This window comes from Lepus europaeus, chromosome 4, assembly GCF_033115175.1.
Source record: "Lepus europaeus isolate LE1 chromosome 4, mLepTim1.pri, whole genome shotgun sequence".
In the NCBI taxonomy this organism is placed as follows: Eukaryota; Metazoa; Chordata; class Mammalia; order Lagomorpha; family Leporidae; genus Lepus; species Lepus europaeus.
In genome coordinates this window covers 81,919,238-81,942,224 of record NC_084830.1, presented here as the reverse complement: position 1 = coordinate 81,942,224, position 22,987 = coordinate 81,919,238, and the positions used below count along the sequence as shown (strand labels likewise).

The 22,987-nt window shown below is 40.5% G+C and overlaps 2 protein-coding genes across 5 annotated transcripts in view; one reads left to right on the top strand and one right to left on the bottom strand.

Moving 5' to 3' along the window:
• Window positions 1-9,495, top strand: part of CLVS1 (clavesin 1) — a 194,248-nt gene extending 184,753 nt beyond the window's left edge. The window contains exon 5 of the mRNA XM_062189571.1: window positions 9,408-9,495. Coding sequence (XP_062045555.1) covers window positions 9,408-9,495 — 88 coding nt within the window. The remainder of the gene's footprint in view (window positions 1-9,407) is intronic.
• A 972-nt stretch (window positions 9,496-10,467) lies between these two features.
• ASPH (aspartate beta-hydroxylase) overlaps window positions 10,468-22,987 on the bottom strand; it is a 237,495-nt gene continuing 224,975 nt past the window's right edge. For all 4 annotated transcript variants that reach the window (XM_062188446.1, XM_062188443.1, XM_062188444.1 and 1 more), the window contains one exon: window positions 10,468-13,980. In XM_062188446.1, the coding sequence (XP_062044430.1) occupies window positions 13,830-13,980 (151 nt within the window). In that variant the 3' untranslated portion in view covers window positions 10,468-13,829. The remainder of the gene's footprint in view (window positions 13,981-22,987) is intronic.

Here is a 22,987-nt window from a genome sequence, read left to right as displayed (position 1 = left end):
TAGTTATAAAATAAATTTTAATGTTTTAATTTAATTTAATTTAATTTAATGCTTTAATGTTCAAAGGAACAAATTTATCTTTTTAGTAGTTTTTATTTCTTCACAGAGCAGTTTTTTTTTATTCAAGAAATAAGTAATTTATTAAGGATTATTAAACTTGAAGGGGAAGTTACATTATACCACTCTACATGTTACCATAACAATTTGCACTGGGTACTATAATGTCACACAGGAGGGAAACATAGGTAGTGGCTGAGAAAACTACCTGTCTTAAAAAGCTAGGCAGTGGGGCTGGCACTGTGGCATAGTAGGTTAAGCCTCCACCTGTGGTGCCAACATACCATATGGGTGCCAGTTTGTGCCCTGGCTGCTCCTCTTATGATTCTGGTTTCTGCTTATGGCCTGGGAAATCAGTGGAAGACGGCCCAAGTACTTTGGCCGCTGCACCTGCATGGGAGACCCGGAAGAGCCTATTGGCTCCTGGCTTTGGATTGGCCCAGCTCCAGATTTTGCAGCCTTTTGGGGAGTGAACCAGTGGATGGAAGAACTTTCTGTTTTTCCCTCTCTCTGTAACTCTACCTCTCAAATAAATAAATAAATAAAATCTTAAAAAAATAAGCTAGGCAGTTATCCTCATCAAAAAAGTAAGAGACATAATAATTTGATTGAAAAGGACAGTATGAGCAAAAACTTTGAGGGATGGACCAGCAGAGACAACTGCTAATTCCTTAAGTTTTATTCATAATATTTATTCATTAACAGACAAAATTAAATGTCAGTTTCACCTCAGCTAAATGATAATAGATGGAGTATAATCCAATGAAGTTTATTTCCAGTTAGAATTCAAGAAACCACATTGACAGTCCAGCTCTCAATCATACAGTGCCATGTGCTACTAAGTGAAACTAAAACTGGTTAATATGCAGTAAGGGCTTAGGATGGGGAAGTTCCATGATGAGAGACAGCGATGTTGTCACTGAGATTCTTTAAAATGAGTGTGAGTTTCTCAAGGAAGATTAGATTGTTCTAGGCTTAACCACAAACATAATCAGGTAATGAGGTTCCATACCAACCTTAAAGGAAATACAATGTGAGCCACAAATGTAATTTTAAGTTGTGTTGCAGCCACATAACAAAAATAAAAAGTAATTTTAATGTGTTTTGTGAGAGGTCTTCAAAAAGTTCATGGAAATGTGCATTAAGAAAAAGTTATACATGAATTTAAAAATTTTTGGTACCAAAATAAATTTATGTTTAATTCCATTTTCCCACAAACTGTTTTGAAGGCCACTCATATTGAACCTAGTGTATCAGTTTGTAATTTAAGGAAATATCAGTGAGATATTTCACATTCTTCTTGATTTTCAAACTAGGTATTTGAGATGCAGTGTGTCTATGACCTTTAAAGCCTGTCTCCATTCAGTGTGGCCCAGTTTTGAATCCTCAGTGGACATGTGTATTGAGGCTCTGTATGTACAATGCAGGCCTAATGTGAGACAAATTTTATGGAAGTGTCTGTCTTCACTGCAAGTAATTTGTGTTCTCTGATGTCTTTCTTCCTGGTCATGAGTAGTCAGTCAGTGCTCAGACCCATCACATTCCAGTAGAAATGCATTATATATTTAAATGTAGGTTATAGTACATATAGGCAGGAACTGCACATTGAATGTTTGGTTTACTCTAAAAAACAGCTCACATCAAAAATAACAGAAATGTTTATTGGTTTCTTTATATTTTTAGTTGTGTAAGTTGTGGAAAACTTATTATCAGAGTAGAGAGATATTTATTATTTATTCATTTTGATAGATAAAAGAAAGATTCATTTGTTTATTTTTAAAGGACTTATTTATCTGGTTCAGTCAACATTAATTGTTCCCAGTGAGTTCAATCGTGTTGCCTGCTTGGATAATTCTGAATTTCAAAAGTTTTACAGCTGAACAGAAGAAATATTTCTTACAAATATTCATTAAGATGCCTTGCCAAGATTATTGAGGGTGTTATAGTAGCAAGAAACCTCATATTGCTTTCCACAGTTGAAAGAACTACAAATGTGAGGGTACTTTAAGAAAATTCATGGAAAAATAGAGTTAAAAGCTAAGTTTATTTGGGTGCAAAATTTTTGACATAGACACATGATTTCTTTATAATATGCATTGATATGAAATTTTGAAGACCCCAATGAGCATGGATTTAAAATTTTTTGCATCAAAATAAACTTGCCCTTTAATTCCATTTCCATGAACTTTTTGAAGTTCTCTTGTATATTGCACTGAATGCTATATAAGTAATTGTAAACAGATAGAAATTTCTGTGTTACTTCTACATTTTACAAGATTATAAAGTTAGGCAATTAGTCTGGCTTTCATGTGGAACAGTTTCATCACATATTTACATTTTTAAAAATATTTATCTTCATCAATTTTGAAGTGTAAGTCTTTCACTTAATACCAGATTACATCATAAATCAGTATATACAGTTCTATCTCACAAGTTTTATGATTGGGCTTGAATTCAAGTCCTACTTTGTGGCTAAGTATCTAAATTGACTTATTATTTTTGCACCTATTTTTCTTATCTGTAAATGATGAATAATAATAATAACTAAAAAATTTAGCACTATATCCAGGTGTCACTGAGTGAAATATTTTACTTGCATTAGTTCATCAAATGCTCATTTATTTTCATTACTCTCACCTCTCGGATGTGGTCACTCTCATACCTCCATCTTACACTGAGAAGACAAAATTCATTCAAGATCACAAAGCAGGGAGTGAAGTCATAATTCAAGTCCAACTTGGAGCTCCCCTGGGTAATTTCCTTGATACTTGAAGTTACTGATAGAACAAAAAGCCTGGGTAAAATTACTTAGAACTGTTTAAAAATACTTTCTTCAAAAAATATCCATTTAAGAATTCCTATATAGACTCACAATCATGTGCTATTCCGCAAAGTCAAGTCTACCACTGACTTTAAGAAATAACTCCAGTACTATGGAATAGTGGATGAAATGATGGGGTCCTTCTTTGGAGAATGAATGGTAGGGTCTGCTTCAAATCAGAGTTTGATGGAACCATTTGTCATTTGGCATCAGAAAAACTAAATCACAGCCATAGAACCTTAATGACACAAAGTAGAGCAAATTCCAAAGTTGGGGGGAAGAAAGGGAGAAAGAGAAGTACGGAATGGTAGAAGGGAGTGAAGAGAGAGAGAGAGAGGGAGAGAGAGAGAGAGAGAGAGGGAGGAAGGGATGAAATCAGAGAGAGCAAGAGTGAAAGTGAGAAAGCGAGAGAGAGAGAGAGAGAGAGAGAGAGAGAGAGAGAGGGAGAGAGAGAGCTTTTGAGGGTGGATAATAGCAGGAAAGCAAAATGTGGCTATCAAACTTAGAATGAAGCCTTTGGTAGGGTTGCCTGCTACACCACTGAGATAATGATAGCTGAAATAACTGAAATCACTCCCCTGCTTGCCCTTGAGGTTAAGCTGGCTTTCAGTGTTGGAGAGAGGACCCAAGAGAAATGTTTACTTTAGCACAAGTGTTAAGCTGCTTGTGAGAAGGCAAAGCCACTGAATGGAGAGATTACCACCAAGAGTGATCTGGACAACAAAGCCCCAGGCAAGTGATTTCTCCCTGGATAATGCACTAAAACTACAATTCCAGAGAACTCTGGAAGTGTCAAAGACATTTGTTATCAGAGAGAAGTTGATTAATTTTGCTAGAATGTATTTTGACTCAGCTAAATGGAGCAAGGTGCTTCTTTTAGCTTCATTTTTTATATTAGACTTTTTTGAAAAGCAATGTTTGCTATTATTTTCCAATTAATTTCAAATATTTCATGATATACTTTGTGGTTATATCAAATGTTCATTGTGTGACTAGGTAAATGAAATTATTTTGTGTTCAAAGTAAAGCTATTAGGGTCATATTCTCAAGTATGGAAATGGAGACTGGGAGTGGGGAGGGGAAATGTTATGTTTGGTTCCTCATGGTCAGTCTTTCAGAATTGTCCCATTGCTATTTGCCATTCAACAAAGATAAACAATTTATTAGCTGGGATGAGAGCCATCATTCTGGGCATCATCTATTGAAAGAAATTGTGTAGATCACAATTTGAAACCATGTATGAACAGAGGTTGCTTGAACAAGGATGGTGAATAACGCCACTGTGTGAAAGACAGACTTTCTTTTTTTTTTTTTTTTTTTTTTTTTTGACAGGCAGAGTGGACAGTGAGAGAGAGACAGAGAGAAAGGTCTTCCTTTTGCCGTTGGTTCACCCTCCAATGGCCGCCGCGGTAGCGCGCTGCGGCCGGCGCACCGCGCTGATCCGATGGCAGGAGCCAGGTGCTTATCCTGGTCTCCCATGGGGTGCAGAGCCCAAACACTTGGGCCATCCTCCACTGCACTCCCTGGCCACAGCAGAGAGCTGGCCTGGAAGAGGGGCAACCGGGATAGGATCGGTGCCCCGACCGGGACTAGAACCCGGTGTGCCGGCGCCGCAAGGCGGAGGATTAGCCTGTTGAGCCACGGCGCCGGCCCAAGACAGACTTTCTTTTACTTAATAGCCGATACTTTCCCTCCCTCAAACTGCTTCTCCTTTAGTTGGGTAACAGTGTACTTGTCACAGTGATTCCACATCTATGGCTCTGTGGTTGGGTAACTGAAGCAGTGTTTGCACAGAACTGTGACGGTTTCTACACACTTTCTCACATGGCATAGAGCAGCAGAGACTCAGAAACATCTGTTACCCAAGTCGGTGTAAATAAGTGATTCCTGGAAAACCCATGATTTGGGAATTTGTTGATTTCTTTTCCACATAATGGTTATCAAAATAGGGGAGAGGAAAGTTTGAGTGGAAAATCCAAAACTTATTAAAACCAAGATAATATTTTATCTGAGTAAGACATTTCAAGATCCAAAAGGATGGAAATATGTAGTGAATTTAAGAAGATGTAATTTAATACTTAGCCATGCACTTTCAAAAAGGAAGAGAAATAGATTAAATCCAGCATTTATAAATATAGGCAAATTTTACTTTACCTGTGTTATGCCTATACAAGAAAGGCTAATAGAATTCTAGAGGACCTCAATAGAAGCATACAAAAAATAAATAAATAACAAAGTGAAGCAATCATTTCATCCTGTTATGAAGTCACACCAGAATACCATGAGCAACCTGCCCAGTTTATAAGGAGACCCAAGAGAGGGCTGAGGTGGTGAGGTTTAGACACCTTGGCATCAGTGAGGTCTGTTTGTCTTGGTGGTGGTGTGGGGTAACGTGAGGGGGTGTGTTAGAGGGTGCTAGCTAATACCCAAAGGCCTCTTACATGGACAGGATGGTAGCACATATTCTGACAGCTCTGGGAAATGGAACCAGAAACAGTGCAAAGAAGCTTCAAAAGGACCTGGTGAGTTCAATGTAAGAAAGAACTTTCTAGAAGAGCTGCTCCTTCAGGGACATGGAGGATACTTCTCTCTGACTTATTGCCATATTGATTTAAATGAGTCACAAGTTTTCCCTTCAACTCTATGGCTTTGGCTCATATGGAATACTGTAAAATAAAGTTGACCTCAGAGTGTCAATTGTTAAATCAACAATGGGAGTCACTGTGCACCTGCTCCCCATGTAGGACCTCTATCCTTAATGTGTTGTACTATGCGAATTAACAGTAAAACTACTACTCAAACAGTACTCTATACTTTGTGTCTTTGTGGGTGCAGTCTGTTGAAATCTTTACTTGATATATACTAAATTGATCTTCTGTATATAAAGGTAATTGAAAATGAATCATGATGAAGAATGGGATTGGAGAGGGAGTGGGAGATGGGATGGTGGCGGGTGGGAGGGGAGTTATGGGGGGGGGAAGCTGCTATAATTCAAAAGTTGTACTTTGGAAATTTATATTTATTAAATAAAAGTTAAAATAATAAAAAATAAAAAATAAAGTTGACCTCATGACAGAAGAGAAATGTAGTTTGATATCCCTAAAAGTAGATGGCTATCAGTATGTGCACCTTCCAATTTCACAGGGGCGTATAGAGCAAACAGGCAGCTGTCCAAGGTGCTGCAAGGAAGTGCTCTGTCTGGGCAGGTTTGCCCCTCACGTTTGCTGTTTGTTTTAATGCTTGCTCGCTTTTCAGCCTTTCTGTTCTTATATAAATCTACACCCTCATTCCACATACACAAGCACAGAGAAAATTGCCTAGGAAATGTGTGAGAGCTGAGGCTAAACTACTACCTGGGACTTCCTCTGCTCCATCCGAGTGCTGAATGAATCCATTTCACATTCAAAGGTTTGCCTTGGTCTCTCAAGTTGAATTGTTTGGATGGAAATTCATAGTAGCTGCTAATTATCCTGAAGCAATTGTAATGATTTGACTTTTGGTATCTTCATTTTATGCTTTCTGCAGTGCATACATATCCTGAAAGGAGATGAGAAAATTATGTTCATGGTGTAGTAGAAGGAATATTAAATATTCCAGCTGAGGCCTTAGTTACACCCAGGATAAGTGTGGTGGTAACAAGCTATCCTGTTTTGCACTCTCTGTGTTGCCATTCCTGTGTTATCTAATTTTTTGGTCACTTAGTTGTTTTGCTATCTATAAAATGGTGATAACAATAGCAACATCCCTTAGAGTTCTGAAAATAAGGTAAGTTAACACATGTAAAGAATCTCTAAGAACACTAGGTGCATACATAATTAATACTAGAGCTATTATATATTGTAGTGAGAATCCTCTATTATGTTTGATAATCTGTTGGAAAACCTTATAAGATACAGAAAATTGTTATACCCAATGATGGATTATTACAGCAAAAACACACTAAAATCAGAAAAGAAGAAAAGTGCACAGGGTGGAATTCCACTCCTCAAATGGCCACAAGGGCCACCGGAGCTGAGCCGGACTGAAGCCAGGAGCCAGGAGCTTCTTTCAGGTCTCCCATATGGGTTCAGGGGTCCAAGTACTTGGGGCATCCTCTGCTGCTTTCCCAGGCACATTAGCAGGGAGATGGATCAGCAGTGGAGCAGCCAGGAATCAGTCACCTACATGGGATGCTGGCACTGCAGGTGGCAGTTTAACCTGCTATACCACAGCCCTGGCCCCATGAATACTTTTTTAAAGAATGTGAGGCTGGCACCGTGGCTCACTAGGCTAATCATCTGCCTGCGGTGCTGGCATCCCGGGTTTTAGTCCCGGTTGGGGCTGGATTCTGTCCCCGTTGCTTCTCTTCCAGCCCAGCTCTCTGCTGTGACCCAAGAGGGAAGTGGAGGATGGCCCAAGTGCTTGGGCTCTGCAGCTGCATGGGAAACCAGGAGGAAGCACCTGGCTCCTGACTTCAGATTGGCGCAGCGTGCTGGCTGTAGCAGCCATTTGGGGGGGGGGGGGTGAACCAATGGAAGGAAGACCTTTCTCTCTGTCTCTCTCTCACTGTCTAACTCTGCCTGTCAAAAAATAAAAAATAAAAAAAAAAGAATGTGAACATAATGAGTATCTACTACTCATGTAGCCTTTGTAATTTTTTTTTCTGTAGGTTGGAAAGTGGCTTCAGATTTAACATGTTATAACATGTGTTAAAAAAACACATAAAAACACATCAGAAATTGAGGATTCCTTCCACTACCATTGTAATAATGATGATAAAAGTGTTCCACAAATTCTAACTGTAATTCTATGCCAAATGCATTCTATCATTAGTTCTAATCCTTATAAACAGATGTGAGGAATATCCAAGACTTTTATTTTTATAGGAGAGATATTAATGATCTAGAGGATTTCCCAAAGCCCTCCAACTGCCCAGCCAGTCTTCCCAGGGGCAGAGTCTGACTGATTCGAAGGCTCAAGGTCTTAACATCATCCATGGTAGTTGCTGAGATTCTGGGAAACAAAGTGATTAAAAAGCACACTGAGGGACTGGCACCTTGGCATAGTGAGTAAAGTTGTTGCCTGCAGGGCCAGCATCCCATATGGGTGCTGGTTTGAGTCCTGGCTGCTCCATTTCCGATACAGCTTTCTGCTATGGTCTGGAAGGGTAGTAGAAGATGGCCCAAGTCTTTGGGACCCTGCACCCACGTGGGACACCTGGAAGAAGCTCCTGGCTCCTGGCTTTGGATTGGTGCAGTTCCAGCCATTGCAGCCAATTGGGGAGTGAACCAGTGGAGGAAGACCTCTATCTCTCTCTCTCTCTCTCTCTCTGCCTTTCAAATAAATAAATAAATAAATAAATATTTTTTAAAAAAGTACACTGAAACATGGAAAATCCAACAACATTTATTTGACTTGAATCATCTCAAGATCCATAGATGGGGAGGGCATTTGGCCTAGTGGTTAGAATGCTTGTGTCCCACATCAGAATGCCTGGGTTCGATTCCTGGCTCCAGATTCTTATTCCTGCTGTCCTGCTAATCCACACCCTGGGAGGCAGTGGTGAAGGCTCAAGTGGTTATGTCCTAGCTTCTCACACATGGGAGACCTGGATTGAGTTCCCCTCTCCTGGCTTTAGCTCCAGTTGTTGTGAATATTGTGTGGAGTGAGCCAGTGGGTGTGATCTCTCTCTTTCTCTCAAATAAGTAAAAAGAAAGAAAGAAAAAAAGAATCAGAATCATTGAATGATTTAGAATAATAGATGCAGAGATGGGCATTTGGTCTAGTAGTTAAAGACACTGCTTGAGATGTTCATGCCTAGGTTGGAGTTCAGCTTTGCTCTCAATTCCAGCTTCATGCTAGTGAACACCTTGGGAGCAGCAGGTGATGGCTCAAGTAGTTGGGTCTGGCATTTGGTGCAGTAGTTAAGTAACTGGGTCCCTATCACCTATGTGGGATACCCAAATTGAGTTCTAGGCTCTTGGCATTGGCCTGGCCAAGTTTCAGCTCTTGCCTGCATTTGGGGGCATGAACCATTTGATGAAAAGATCTCTCTCTGACTCTCTGTCATAAGTAAATTAAAAAATTAAAAGGTAGTTGAGTTCCTGCCACCCATGTAGGAAACCTGGACTGAGATCCTGTTTCCTAGCTTTGACTGATCCGGTTATTTTGGGCATTCAGGGTGTGAACAAGAGAATGGGAGCTTTCTGTCTGTTGTCTGTCTGAAAAATAAACAAAACAAAGAAAAACTAAAGAAAAATCCATGGAATATTTAGACACTGAGGCAGAATTGTGGCTGGAATGTTGTGCCCTTCCACCAATGTAAGAAATTCTAGCAAAGATTCCAAGATTCTAACACACCTTTCTCCATAAAAATGTCAGATAAGAAACACAAGTAGGTAAAACAGAGACATAAAAGGGAAAACAATTTTGTAGTTGAGTGTCTTGATTAAAAACGTGAATAGACAATTGAAAATACCTCCCCCAGTTTTCAAAATTATTGCCTCCACGAATTGTTTGTAATTGTGTCTTTTTTCTCTCCCCTTTCTAGATCTCAGTCTGTGGTTGAAGCTGGGACCCTGAAACATGAGGACAAGGGAGAGAATGAGAACACTCAGCCACTCCTGGCTCTGGACTGAGCCATGAGCCACCCTGATTCTCCTGCACACTGGCCTTCAGTGGTATCAGCCACCGAGGAAGCACGTGTGCAACCAACCCACACAGACACGTGCCACCTGCTTGACACGAGGCCCTCCACTCCTGACCCCCAGCAATGACTGTCACCAGCCATAGGTCTGAGCAGCCAAAGTTGGATAAAGACTTGAGTTTTCTTTTTTCAGTGAGGGAATTGGAGGACAAAGCAAGGCATTTATGTAAGAAAGACAGCCCTTCCCTGATACATATGGTATTAAATGAACTGAAACAATGAAAAACTACATTTGATGCACATACCACATTAGGACAAGGATTTTTCTGAGGGATTACACAGGGACCCTCTCCCAGTTTTGCAATTTAAGGTTAAGTATGTTTCCAAGTAAATACATCAGAGTTAAACTGTGCAGATCAGATGGTCAAGTTTAATGTAGCGCAAAGCCCCAAGACAATAGTAATTTTCATTCTTATTGAATTATTTTCTCTGACCTCATCACCAGCATTGAATTGTTCTGCCTAAGAGCATGTTCTCATAGGTCTGGCTATTTGCAGTTTGCTTATATTGATGTCCTGCAAAAAATGATTTTGATGTCACATCTGTCATCAGGCCTCCAGCTTAAAAGAAGACACATGTAATTTGGAATGTGATTATTTCATCTTAGCCATGTGACTTCCCACAGGCAGCCTGAGAACCCATTAGTCCAGTGTGTGTTGGCAGAGAGGCGGGCCTCATTGAAAACACATGTCAGTGATTAACAAATCAATTCAAATTGCCTCGCTTGGGTCACTACAGCAAGGGAACGAGCTACTAAGCTATTTAAGCCCCCACCTTTCTGCGGTCATTTCAGGTGTGAAGAAAGGGCCAGGTTGTTGCTAAGCAGGCAGGTATTCGATCATGGAGGAAGAGACCCCTTAAGCATAGTAAACAGGCAATCACTGAAATAAGAGAAGACTACGAATGCAAGATGAAATGCCAAAGATCATTTTATTTCTTTAGCTACTCTTCTTAGAAATGGAGGTCCCAACTACCCATTCAAAGGAAATCAGATAAAAAATTAACAGATATCCTTACGCGTGCCATGTTTTCTAAGACCAGCTGTGTATTTTTAGATATTGCTTATTTGTCCAGCTATTTGCATCACATGGGCATTTATTAGAATGACCAATTGGTGCTCAATGTCAAATAAAACATATTTTAGTTGATAATGGAAAATAAAATATGGCTTCACATTTTAAATATTTGCAAAGGTTAATTTGTGAGCTGAACAATTCAAAAGAAAGAAGTGATTCAACTGGCCACAATTACCCTTATAGATAATAATTTTAATAGTTGTATTACATTTCTTTCTAATGTTTCAGTTTTTCCCTACTGGTAGAGAATAACAACAAAGTTAATTTTTCATTCCACCATTAAAGAAATAAAATTGAAATATAATTAAAAATATTTCTCAACCACTTGCATCACAGTATAAATAAAACCAATTCATTTTGTGTAGACATTTCAAATCACAAAACAATAACACTGAAATGATTCCACCAATGCAATGACTGAAACACTTTTCTTACACACCAAGATGTAGGTAAGACACAGAAGAATTAAAGTGAATTAGAAAATCCCTTTTATTACTTGAGTTTATAAAATAGTTGTGGATTCCAGGTAGTTAAAATATGATTGGAGTCAATTATTGCCAACCCTTTGCAACAGTAATAATACCTCTGGCATTTCAATTGGAAATATTTACAATGCTACTGTAGTGACCTGATTTTAAATACCATATTACATTTACTAAGTTAAGAGCTAGGTTTTCTACTATCCCATAATCTCATTAAATGAATGTAAGGTGATGGTTCAGCAATGATGATTTCTAGTTTGTATTTCTTTATGTGTATGCAATATACTGACGAGAACCAAATTCAACGGTGACACAAATGTCACTCCATGAGCACTGGATTGTATTGCCCTTTGTCAGTCATTTCCTCTGTCCAATAAATTCTGAGGGACACAAATACTGTCTTATCTTTTATGAGTTTGATTTCTCTTCTTCATTTTGGTAATTAATTTGATAGTTTCCCTCTTGTGCCTCTTTGTTTTAGTAGGATTTTTGAACATTGACAAAACAGAAGGAACAGGAGAAATATTTTTTAAATTTTTCTACTGAGGCCAATATCTATAAAGTCAAGGAAAAGGGGTCAATTTTCATGTTAAAGAAATTTTTAAAAAACATTTATCTATCTATTTGAAAGAGCTACACACACAGAGAGAGAGAGAGAGAGATAGGTGGAGAGAGGCAGAGAGAGATCTCCTGTCCACTTGTTCACTCTCCAAATTCCCACAATGGCCAGGGCTGGACCAGGCCAAAGCCAGTAGCTCCATCTAGGTCTCCCAAATGGGTGACAGAGACCCAAACACTGGGCCGTGTCCACTGCCTTTCCCAGGCCATCAGCAGGCAGCTGCATAGGAAGTGGGGCAGCCAGGACATGAACTGGCATCCATATGAGATGCTGATGTTAAAGGCAGCAGTCTTAACTGCTACACCACAGGGCCAGCCCCAAAGAAATATTTTTTCCCCACAGATTTATTTATTTGACAGGCAGAATTAGAGATAAAGGTAGAGAGAGAGACAGAGAGATCTTCTATCCACTGGTTCACTTCCCAAATGGTTCCAACAGCTGGGGCTGGGCCAAGTTGAAGCCAGGAGCTTCATCCCAGTCTCCCACATGGGTGCAGGGGCCCAAGTACTTGGGCCATCTTCTGCTGCTTTCCCAGGCACATTCACAGAGATCTGGATTGGAAGTGGAGCAGCTGGAACTTGAACCAGTGCCCACATGGGATGCTAGCATCAAAGGCAGTGACTTAACCCAGTATGCCACAACATTGGCCCCATGAAATATTCTTTAATGACATAAAAAAGCCTCCTTAGTATTGGAACAAAAAGAAAGCACAGGTGTATTTTTCGACCTGTGAATGCAATCAGGTGATCTATGTGCCATTTTGGCATTTTTGTTCATATTGGCTTAGAATTCAGTGCCTGAATATCATTACATTCTTAAACATGTCTAGTTAGCTTATATTTTAAAAATACAAAATCAAATACATTACTGCTTTACTAAATCAGTGATTGGATTAGCTCAGGATTGAGTGGGCAACACCATTTTCAATTGTGATTTTTAGGTCATGGGTAATATTAACAGTACATGTGGATAATTATTGTTCTTTCGAAGTGATGTTTCAAAGGCAGAAGTTCCTCAAGCCAGGGAGATAGGAGAGAAGAGCAATCTCCACCTCCTCACCCAGCATGAAGATCCTAGCATTCTTCATGACTTTCACTCTGCACCCTTAATGTGTTTACAAAGCTGTGGGGGTTATCTCCACGGCCAAAGGCCCTCACATAGATTGACAGTAGGCAGGTGCCCTGGATTCCTAGGTCCTGCTCACAGACAGCAAAAAGGGCAGGAGCCTGACACCCTAGGAGCATCTATCTACTGAGTCCTCAGAACATCTTCTACGCATTTTACCCCCTCACACACACAAGGCCTAATACTGGGCATTAAAAAATTTCTATTCAGTATTTTTATAAATCTTTGTAAAAATGATTCCATATCCTTTTTCAATGTTAAAAAATTCCTCTTAGAAAGAACTATGATTTTGATAATATTTCCACCATTAGCATAATGAGGAAAAATTAAGATACTGGATCTCAATGCAGACAATAAGTAGGGATCAGCATAGTTCACAGGCATTGGATTGGTGTAATTATGTGTTCTCTTTTGTATTAGGAAAGTAAAATTGCTTTATTCAAGAATGTCTTTTACTAAAAGAATTAAAAGAGGGAAATCTCAGTTTGCCAAGGAAGTTATCATTAAACAGCTAGAGATAAAGCATTTACACAGCTTGTCATTGAAATCAACAAAAAGTAGTGGTATGTGATGACAAAACAGTTTGACTATCCTAGAAAAATATAACTACATAGAAAAATTCCAGACTAAAGCAATATATTCACAGTTTCTACATATGTTCTCATTGTATGTTGATTTAGACCTTTTATTCTACATGGAAAGAATATCTTTGGCTGGCAAGGTAGAGGCTGTTAAGTGTTCACCTTAGATATAGGCAGAAGATCCATGTTGTCACACAGGTGTTTCCTAAATGAACTGCAATGAGGCAAATACTCTCTTTTGTGTCTTCAAACCCTAGGAGGAGGCATAAAATTGTCCAGGGAATGAAAAGCCTTGGTGTTTACACTTCTTTCTTCACATCCAAGGAGACACAGCCAAAAAGACAACCTCTCTGGAGAGGGTCCCAAGCCTGCATGAATTCCTGCTAAATTGCGGGAAGGCTGCGTCTCTGATGGGGGGTGAGCTCTGGGTGCCACACATCCACGATGAAAATCAGCCGAAAAGATGAGGCATCCTGCCACACTTCGTGCTCAAAGGAGTCGTCAAAGATGAACACCTTGCCTTCCTCCCAGGTCCTGGAAAAGAGAGACAGATTCTAGAGTTCAGCTTTGCGTGGTTCAGGTGCTTGAGATCAATTCCTGTCCACATGCAGGAAGCCCTTTCTATAATCTTTGCGCTATACCAGCTAACCAGAACATCAAGCCAGAATTTATTCCTCCCGTGGTGACAAAGAAAGGATTTCAGGATTCTTAGCATAAACATTCATTTTTCATTGCTCCACATTGAGGATGTACCGTGGGCAGGGCACTGGTGATGAGGGCCTACTGACAGCATCACAGGCACCACACTGGTGCTGGCTCTCACCTTAGGAGGGGCCTCCTTGATCAGCCCACCACTGGAGCGCATGCCCTGGCATTTCCTGCACGCAACAGCTGCTCAGTTAGGGACTCCACGGCCTTTTCCTCCTGGTCTTTCAGAGATGAGTTTAGAACCACAGGTGGGGACCAGGTGTCAGGCATCTCAGTGCCTCTGAGGACACCTGGCAGGGGTTTGTGCATCACCAAGTGATTTTCCTTTCAGCTTACAAGTTCCATTTTATGAAAGAAGTGAGTCTTCACTTATACTCAGTGACCAGAAGGCATAGAACCAAATTACGTGGTTCCAAGCTAGTATAACTGGTTGGGGGAAATGGGCAGACTGGGAATGGATTTTGTATATTTTTAGTGTCATCTGCTATGCAAGTGGGTTATCCATGGAATATTTTAAGTCAATGTTGCAAAACACTTTAGAGCCTCCAGCACTACCTCTCAAGAGATCTGGATGGTGACTTAGATCTAAATATAGTGTTAGTCTAAACAAAGCAATCAAGGAGGAAATATGCATGAGGCAGTTACACCAGGTCTTTCAAATCCAAAGAAAGTTTATTAACTATATAACAATGCTCCCTTCCATTAAAAATAGATACTAATTGCTAATATCTTAAATGCTAAGTTATGTTTTTAAAATGAAATTTCCTTTATATATTAAGATTCCACTTAAGCACTTGAAATTTTACATCTTGGATTAGCAAAATAGTTGCATTAGGGCATAGATATGCTAGTGTGATTTCAAACTATCACTTTGTCATAAAGACCTTTTCATTGGGAAAATGACTGGTGTCTTTTTAATGTTTCTTATTAGGTGATAAATCAAGCACAATGATGTATTGCAAGGCTTCTTGATCTCGGCACTACTGATGTGTGGGCCAGATCACTCTCTGTTGGACAGGCTCTCTCGTATACTGTAGCAACATCACCTACTAGATAGCAGTAGGACAGGACCTGCATACCAGTGTGACATCCTCAGTCATTGCCAAAAGGCCCGGGGTGCGGGGTGGGGGGCAAAATCATCCCAGTGGAGAATAGCTGACAAAGTGAGTGATTTCCACAATAAACTTCCAACTTATTTAAAGTGACTGATAAAGTAATTCACATTTACAAGTTAAAAGCTCACTAAAGCAATACTTCTGCTACTCACCCATACAACACCCCTGCCCCCTGCCCCACCTGGCCCTGCCCTTTGTGCTGTCACACATCTAGCCTAATGTCTTACATTCAATAAAAAGAAGTGTTGCTTGGGTCTTTACCTTCCTCTGAAGGTTTACAAGAGTTCCATCAGAGTTCTATCCAAAGGTAACAGAGGACAGAAAGCAGAGATTTAGGAGCAAATGACCGAAGAGGCATTCATCATGATGCAAAATCAAACTTAAAGAAAGGCAACACCAAGAAAAGAAAAGAAAAAGAGAAAAGGAAGACAAACTAACAAGAAAGAGAAATGAAATGATCTTAGGTCTAGTGTTCTTAGAGGGATTAAGCATTGCTAGTGTGTCACAGACAAACCTACAACATAGGCAGAATATAAGAAGGGAAAAGTACACCTGTGTTTATAGCAGCCCTATCCACAGCAGTCGAAAGGTGGAAGCAACCCATGTGTCCATCAATGAAGAAGTGGATAAACCAAGTGTGGTGTATTTATTTGTACAGTGGGATATTATTCAGTCCTAAAAAGGAAGGAATGTTTTTTAAAATAATTGATTTGAAAGGTAGAGTTACAGAGAAAGAGAGAGGAGAGATAAAGAGAGAGGTCTTCCATTTCCTGGTTCACTCTCCAAATGGCTGCAATGGCCAGAGCTGGGCTGCTCTGAAGCCAGGAGCTCCATCTGGCTCTCCCATGTGAGTGAGTGCAGGGGCCCAGGGACTTGGGCCATCCATCACTCCCTTCTCAGGTGCTAATAAACCTGGGAAAGTAGCAGAAGATGACCCAAATGCTTAGGCCCCTGACAATCATGTAGGAGACTCCGATGAAGCTCCCAGCTCCTGGCTTCAGCCTGGTCCAGCCTGGGCCACTGGGGCCATTTGTGGAGTGAACCAGTAGATAGAAGATCTTTCTCTCTGTTTCTCCTCTCCAACCTCTGTAGCTCTGCTTTTAAAACAAACAAATGAACCTTTAAAACACATGCACACAAGTTAAGATAGCAATTTTTTGTACTATGTATTTCACTATAATTACACAAGGAAAACAGAGGAAAGGTAAAGGGGAGCATGTGGCAGAAGATACCATGGTGGTGGCACTGGTGGATGAGAAGCAGGCTTAAACCTCTGGGCTCTGGCAGTTACTGCTTACATGACCAAAGGAGAGTGACAGGTGCTTCTCAACTTACAATACGGTTATGTCTCTAAAAATCCATCATAAGTTAAAAATTATAAGCGGAAACTGCATTGATTACATGTACCTAAGGAGCAGCTGAGCTGAGCTGAGCAGTACAGTGCATTGCAAAACGTGGATTGTTCCCCTCCTGACTGTGGGATGGATGGGGAGCTGCACTCACTGCCACTGCCTATGATGATGAGAGAGGATGGGACCACACTGAAGTAGCCCTGGAAGAGATCACATTCAAAATTCCAAGTCCAGCTCCTACTGAATGCATATGACTGTCATATGATTGTATAGTTGAAAAACTGTAAGTCCAGCCTTTATAAGTTGGATGGTCTGTACTTATTTAAATTCCGTATCCTCATCCACATAGTTCATGTGTGTATTAGTCTATGGTTGGCACACAGTATTCAATTAATGGCTGAGATTATAAAACAGAAGAGGAAGGAAAATATAGAAAAATGTGTGAAAGATGAAAGACGGAGGTGAAATGTTGGGAAGATGTGAATGTCACCAAAAATTACTTTGCATCACTCCTTAAGAAATCTGCCTTCACTTGAGAAAACGGGAAATTTCTAAAGGTATAAGATATCAAAAGTCTTTAGAGAGTCTGTGAATACACTTGGTGCAACAATGACAAGTGATTATTAAAATTTTTGGGTGGCAGAGAATCTGAAAGGTACTTAAAAGAGCAAAAGTAATTAAAATAATGAAATAAAAAATTCTAGGTTGAGCAAAGTGACAGCTTTCACTAGATTCTGATAGGTTTAACAAAGCCAAGATTTAGGGATGTAAATTTTATGGCAGAGAAATCTTAAGCATTTCATTCATTAACTTAAATTCCCTATGAACTATAAAAAGTTATTAGCCCTGGGACAAACTGGTCACTCAGGGAACACCAGGATGCACGAGCAGAATGTTAGAACCACTGGTTTGTGGCTTTTCAGATAAATGAAGTCAAATGTGTTTTAGTGTAAACCATTAATTAACCATTTTTTAAACAAGAAATCTGGGAGTTATTCCAAAAGGTTAAGTGTTTTTTTTTTTTTTAACAGGACCATAAAACTATAGTGAAGTAAGAATTATGTTTGCCTTTAATTTTCACTGATATATTTTCCCAGAAAAGCATGAAGATACTCAATTACTTAATGGGGATTCTTTCATGTAGATTCCTTCCATATACTTAAAAAGTGGTGTCTTTCAATCAGTTGTCAGAGAGAGAATGATTGACTGTGCAGCCTCAGCCAACCTGGGAGGGGGAGAGGGAGGAACGTTAAAACTTCATGGAAGCCAGGTCCAGACTGAAGTAACTCCAGGGCTAAACAGGAGATTCAGTCCCTGCCTGGAGAGGCTGAGTGTACCACACAACAAAACAGAGCACAAAGATGTCAAAGGTCTGTAAATCTTTTGTGAAGGAAAGCCTAAAACCTTTATAGGTAATATCTCAGTGTGATCTCTGCTGAAATGCTTTGAGGTAGGCAAACACCACGGCTGTAATTTTCACACAAAAGGATCACATGGAAAGAGCTCCAGCTTGGCCGGCACCGTGGCTCAACAGGCTAATCCTCCACCTTGCGGCACCGGCACACCGAGTTCTAGTCCCGGTTGCTGGATTCTATCCCGGTTGCCCCTCTTCCAGGCCAGCTCTCTGCTATGGCCCGGGAAGGCAGTGGAGGAGGGCCCAAGTGCTTGGGCCCTGCACCCCATGGGAGACCAGGAGAGGCACCTGGCTCCTGGTTTTGGATCAGCGCGATGCGCAGGCTGCAGCGGCCATTGGAGGGTGAACCAACAGCAAAAAGGAAGACCTTTCTCTCTCTCTCACTGTCCACTCTGCCTGTCAAAAAAAAAAAAAAAAAAGAAAGAAAAAAGGTCCAGCTCTCTGCAGTACTATAGGGACAGTGCTGTAGAAACTCAAATCACTAGGCTTGTTTCATCAACAGCATAGCCCTAGGAGACATTCTGAGCATCTGCAGGTGCCCTGCTGTGGTGGCCTACAAGGAACACAGGAAGGTTGAAGTGCCCAGGAATAAGGTTTCTTTTTTCGTTTGTTTAGTAAATTTAAATTTCCAAAGTATAGTTTATGGATTACAATGGCTTTCCCCCCTCCCCATAATTTCCCTCCCACTCGCACCCCTCCCATCTTCCCGTTCCCTCTCCCATTCCATTAGGAATAAGGTTTCTTAACACAGCTCTTGCTCATATTGAGTTAATGAAATACCCCCGTTCTGACTCCAACCTGGCACTCACTGTAACCAAAATGTTAAACTGCATCAACACTTCCTCCTCTCCCCCTACACACAGAGAATATTCTCTCTCTCTCTCTCTCTCTCTTCTGTCTTTCTCCAGAGAAAGCAGGTCTCTGGAAGTGAAGACACCCATGTTTTTACACTGACTGCTTCTAGGCTTCCATCCAACCACGGCAAATCACTGTAGATGAAGAGCTTAGTTTCTCCATTTGTGTAAAGATTAGCAGTGCATTAAAAGGGACCAGCATTGCTAGCATCCCATAACGAGCCCTGGTTGGAGTCCTGGCTGCTCTGCTTCTGATCCAGCTCCCTGCTAATGCTCCTGGAAAAGCAGCAGAAGATGGCCCAAGCGCTTGAGACCCTGCATCCAAGTGGGAAACCTAGATGTTCTGCGCTTCTGGCTTTGGCTCCACCTACCCCTGTCTGCTGTGGCCATTTGGGTAGTGAACCAACAGATGGAAGATCTCTCTCTTTCTCCCTCTCCCTCTCTCTCTCATTAGTTTTCTTTTTAAATAAATACAATAAAACAGCAAAAATAAATACTTTTATAAAGTGCACAAGGAAAAGATGGTCTGTAAGGCTCCTTTCAGCACTACAATTCTCTTAGCCAAGATCTTGGTTAGGGCTTCATTCTCCACACTACATTTTGCAGGATATAATGAAGAAACTGTCATCTGAGCAATAGGCAAAGCATTTGCTAACTCGTTTAATGTCAAAATATTACTACCACCAAAAGATGGCTGAATCCACAAAGTATCTCTTTCCCCCCAGATTCCATATATATGGCACCCTTGGACATTCCCTGGCTTAGAGCCCTGTCTCTTGGTGCCTGCTTAATAAAGATTGTGATGTAAAAACCTTTCAGGGACTGGCCCAGAAACATCCATAACATTTACCAGTGCCACAGTGAAATGGATTCTAACTCCTCAACCATCAATTCAGCAAATACAAGCTTGGAATACAACCTGCATTGATGTGGGAACTATCATTCCCTGTGCAGGTGCAGACATGAATGTGTGTATATGTGTGTGCATTCTGTGTATTTATTGTGTATTGCTCTAAGTACTTCACCACGCTAAACAGAACACAGCTCATGCACTTTATTGATGTGCTTAATTTACCAAGTTACTCAAATGAAGGAAGAAAAGGGATAAAATGTTACTATTCATTAACCAACAAACCTTCAGGAAAACATCCCATCCAGTTAAAAAATGTTCCTATGGTCTTACAGTCTTGGATAGCAGGCTTCAGTGTGTCCTGTGGATCAGGTCACATTGCAACACAGATGGTAGCAGAGTTAATCTTGTGGAACAGAAGATGTATGATTTCAGGGAAAGTAGTGCAAAAGGTGAAAGAAGGGGTGAAAATGTGTTGTAATTCACAGCTTCTATATGTGATCGACAATTTTAAGATTTATTTACTTTATCTTCTTGGACAACTTATGGAATCAAAACAAACGTTGTGGAGCAATTTATAGTGGATTAAAAAAATAATTTTCTCATTTACTATGAGCATTGTAGCACAACCTCCACACAATCTACCTAATTGAAATCTTGAGTAATTAATGAAAATATAGCTAATAATATAGGTGAGGTGTGTGGGGGAAGGATACTATTTCTACAGACATACAGAGAAGAATTAAATGACTTATTGGTAATTCAATCCTTCAGTCTATGGCCACACCAATGCCACATGTCCTTTCCTGGCTATGCTTCCATCTCGGCCAACATGTCAGGCTGGTAATTTGCAGGCAATGATGCAGAGTCCCGTAGAGGGCTGTGAAGTCACCATTCATTCTCTTGGAATGGCTCCAGTGCAATTTGGAAGGCCCTCTTGGAGACTCAAAAGAATGAATTCCTCTCTGGAATCATCTAAAGCTCAAACAACTCAGCCCCTCCATGAGGTTAACAATTAATTCCCACTTTCCCATGGCCTGTTTATTCATTCATTGATTAGAGTTTATTCAGCTCTGGATTAAAATTTCTGATGACCTCATTTTACAGACTACAAAGCAAGGGCTGCCTCAAGTGACAGAAATACAAGGCACAGAAATGGAGACTCCCTAGCTGCTTTCTCTACTGTTAACCCGGCTGTCTGGAAATGAAAAACAGCATTCAACATGATCACCTTCTGAGTACAGCATTATCCTCATTTTGTAAATAACCAAAGACCCAAAATCTACATAGCAAGCCTATAGGGTTGTGGCTAGGATCACTGATATTCAAACCAGAATGCAGGGGAGAGAACCTGGCTTTAATAGCGTAGGGGTTGAAGGTTTACCCCCCCTCTATAGATATACTTGGAACCCATAAATGTAACCTTATTTGGAGAAAGGTTCTTTGCAGATATAATCAAGGACATTGAGATGAAATCATCCTGGACTAGGCGGGGCCCTAAATCCAATGAGAAGTGTCCTTAATAAACAAGAGAAATAGTACCATGGTTTGAATATTAATTTGGGCAGCCTCCAAAGGCCTAATTGTTAAAGGCTTGCTCCCTAAAGTCTTATGCCAGTGGCTTGACATGGATGGTTGAGGGATTAAGGGAACATACAACCCAATTATGGTATCCAGAGGTGGGGCCCTTGAGAAGTGATCAGATTGGATCAGGCTCCTGGGGTGGAGCCCCTGTTATGAAATCCTGGTGGCTTTATAAGGAGGGACCACATGGACTAGGAAAAGCACACTCCCTGTCTCTCTGCCTGCTGGCTCTCCACATGCTCCTTCCTCTGCACACATTCCACTATCTGCTGCTCTCTTAGGATGGCAAACCAAATGGGCCTGCCAAGCTTGGACAGTGAAACTCCAAAACCCTGAGGCCAAGCAAACCTCCCTCCTTCATAAGCAGCTTCTCTTGGGTATTTGTTATAGTGATGAAAATATGACGAATGTAAGCAGAGAAGACAGGGAGAGATAAGTGCATACAGAGGCAGAGATCAGAGTAATGCATTGATAAACCAAGAACACTAAGGCTTGCCAGTAGCCAGCAGAAGCTGGGGGGAGAGACAAAGACTCTCCCTCTGGGCCCCTAAACTCTGCCAACATCTTGATGTCAGACTCTGACCTCCATTACTGTGAGAGTGTTTTAAAGAACCCAGGTTGTGGCAATTTGTTCTGGCAGTCCTAGGAAAAAATAACAACCTTGCACAAGTTGCTCATGTTTATACCACAGGATCCTCAGCTGGTGAATTTAATAATCATAATTGAATAGCATTGTATGGATTAATGAGTCAATGTATTTAGAGAGCTTAGAAGTGTGCCTGGCACAGTTATATCACTGGTATAATATATATCATTGCCATTATCATCATTGTCATCATGACTATCCATGTCTCAGCACAAAGAAACATCTGAACAATATCTGCTTGGTACTAGGATCAAGAAAACTTTTCTTTTTATCTCTGTTTTACAAATTATGGACAAGGGGCATCTGGTTTTGTAATCAGAAGGCATTTATTAATTTGAAATGCTCATTTTATTTATAGTGACTAAGGCTGCTCAACTTATTTATAGTGACTAAGGCTGCATGCTTGCAAGTTCATCATCAGACCAAGAGAGCTGTGCTATGTTTGCAGTGATGGAAGTTTTAAACAACATGCATGCCAGCAGGAATCTCATCACTCTGGAATAACAGCAGATGATTAATACCTAGAACTACAGTGCAAAAATTGCCACGGGTAACCTACTCTTGGAAGCTGAGATGCTCAGAAAAATTGCTTCCTGTTCCCTAGCACAAGGAAGCCTGATTTTGTGGCATGTATAGTTCTCTTTCCATGCTAATAGTACTTCTGTATCACAGCATGAAACTTGCTGATTTTTATATTATACTATTTCTGTCCTCAAAGTTGATAAACTACTATTCAAATATCTAGTTCTTTTTCACTATAACTAGTACATAACACTTTAATTTAGTTGATCCATTTCTCTTAGGAAAAGCACCACTTTTTTTAAAGATTTTATTTATTTATTTGAGAGGTAGAGTTACAGACAGTGAGAGGGAGAGACAGAGAGAAGGTCTTCCTTCCGTTGGTTCACTCCCCAATTGGTGGCAACAGGTGGAGCTGCACCAAACTGAAGCCAGGAGCCAGGAGCCAGGAGCTTCTTCCTGGGTCCCACGCAAGTGTAGGGGCCCAAGCACTTGGGCC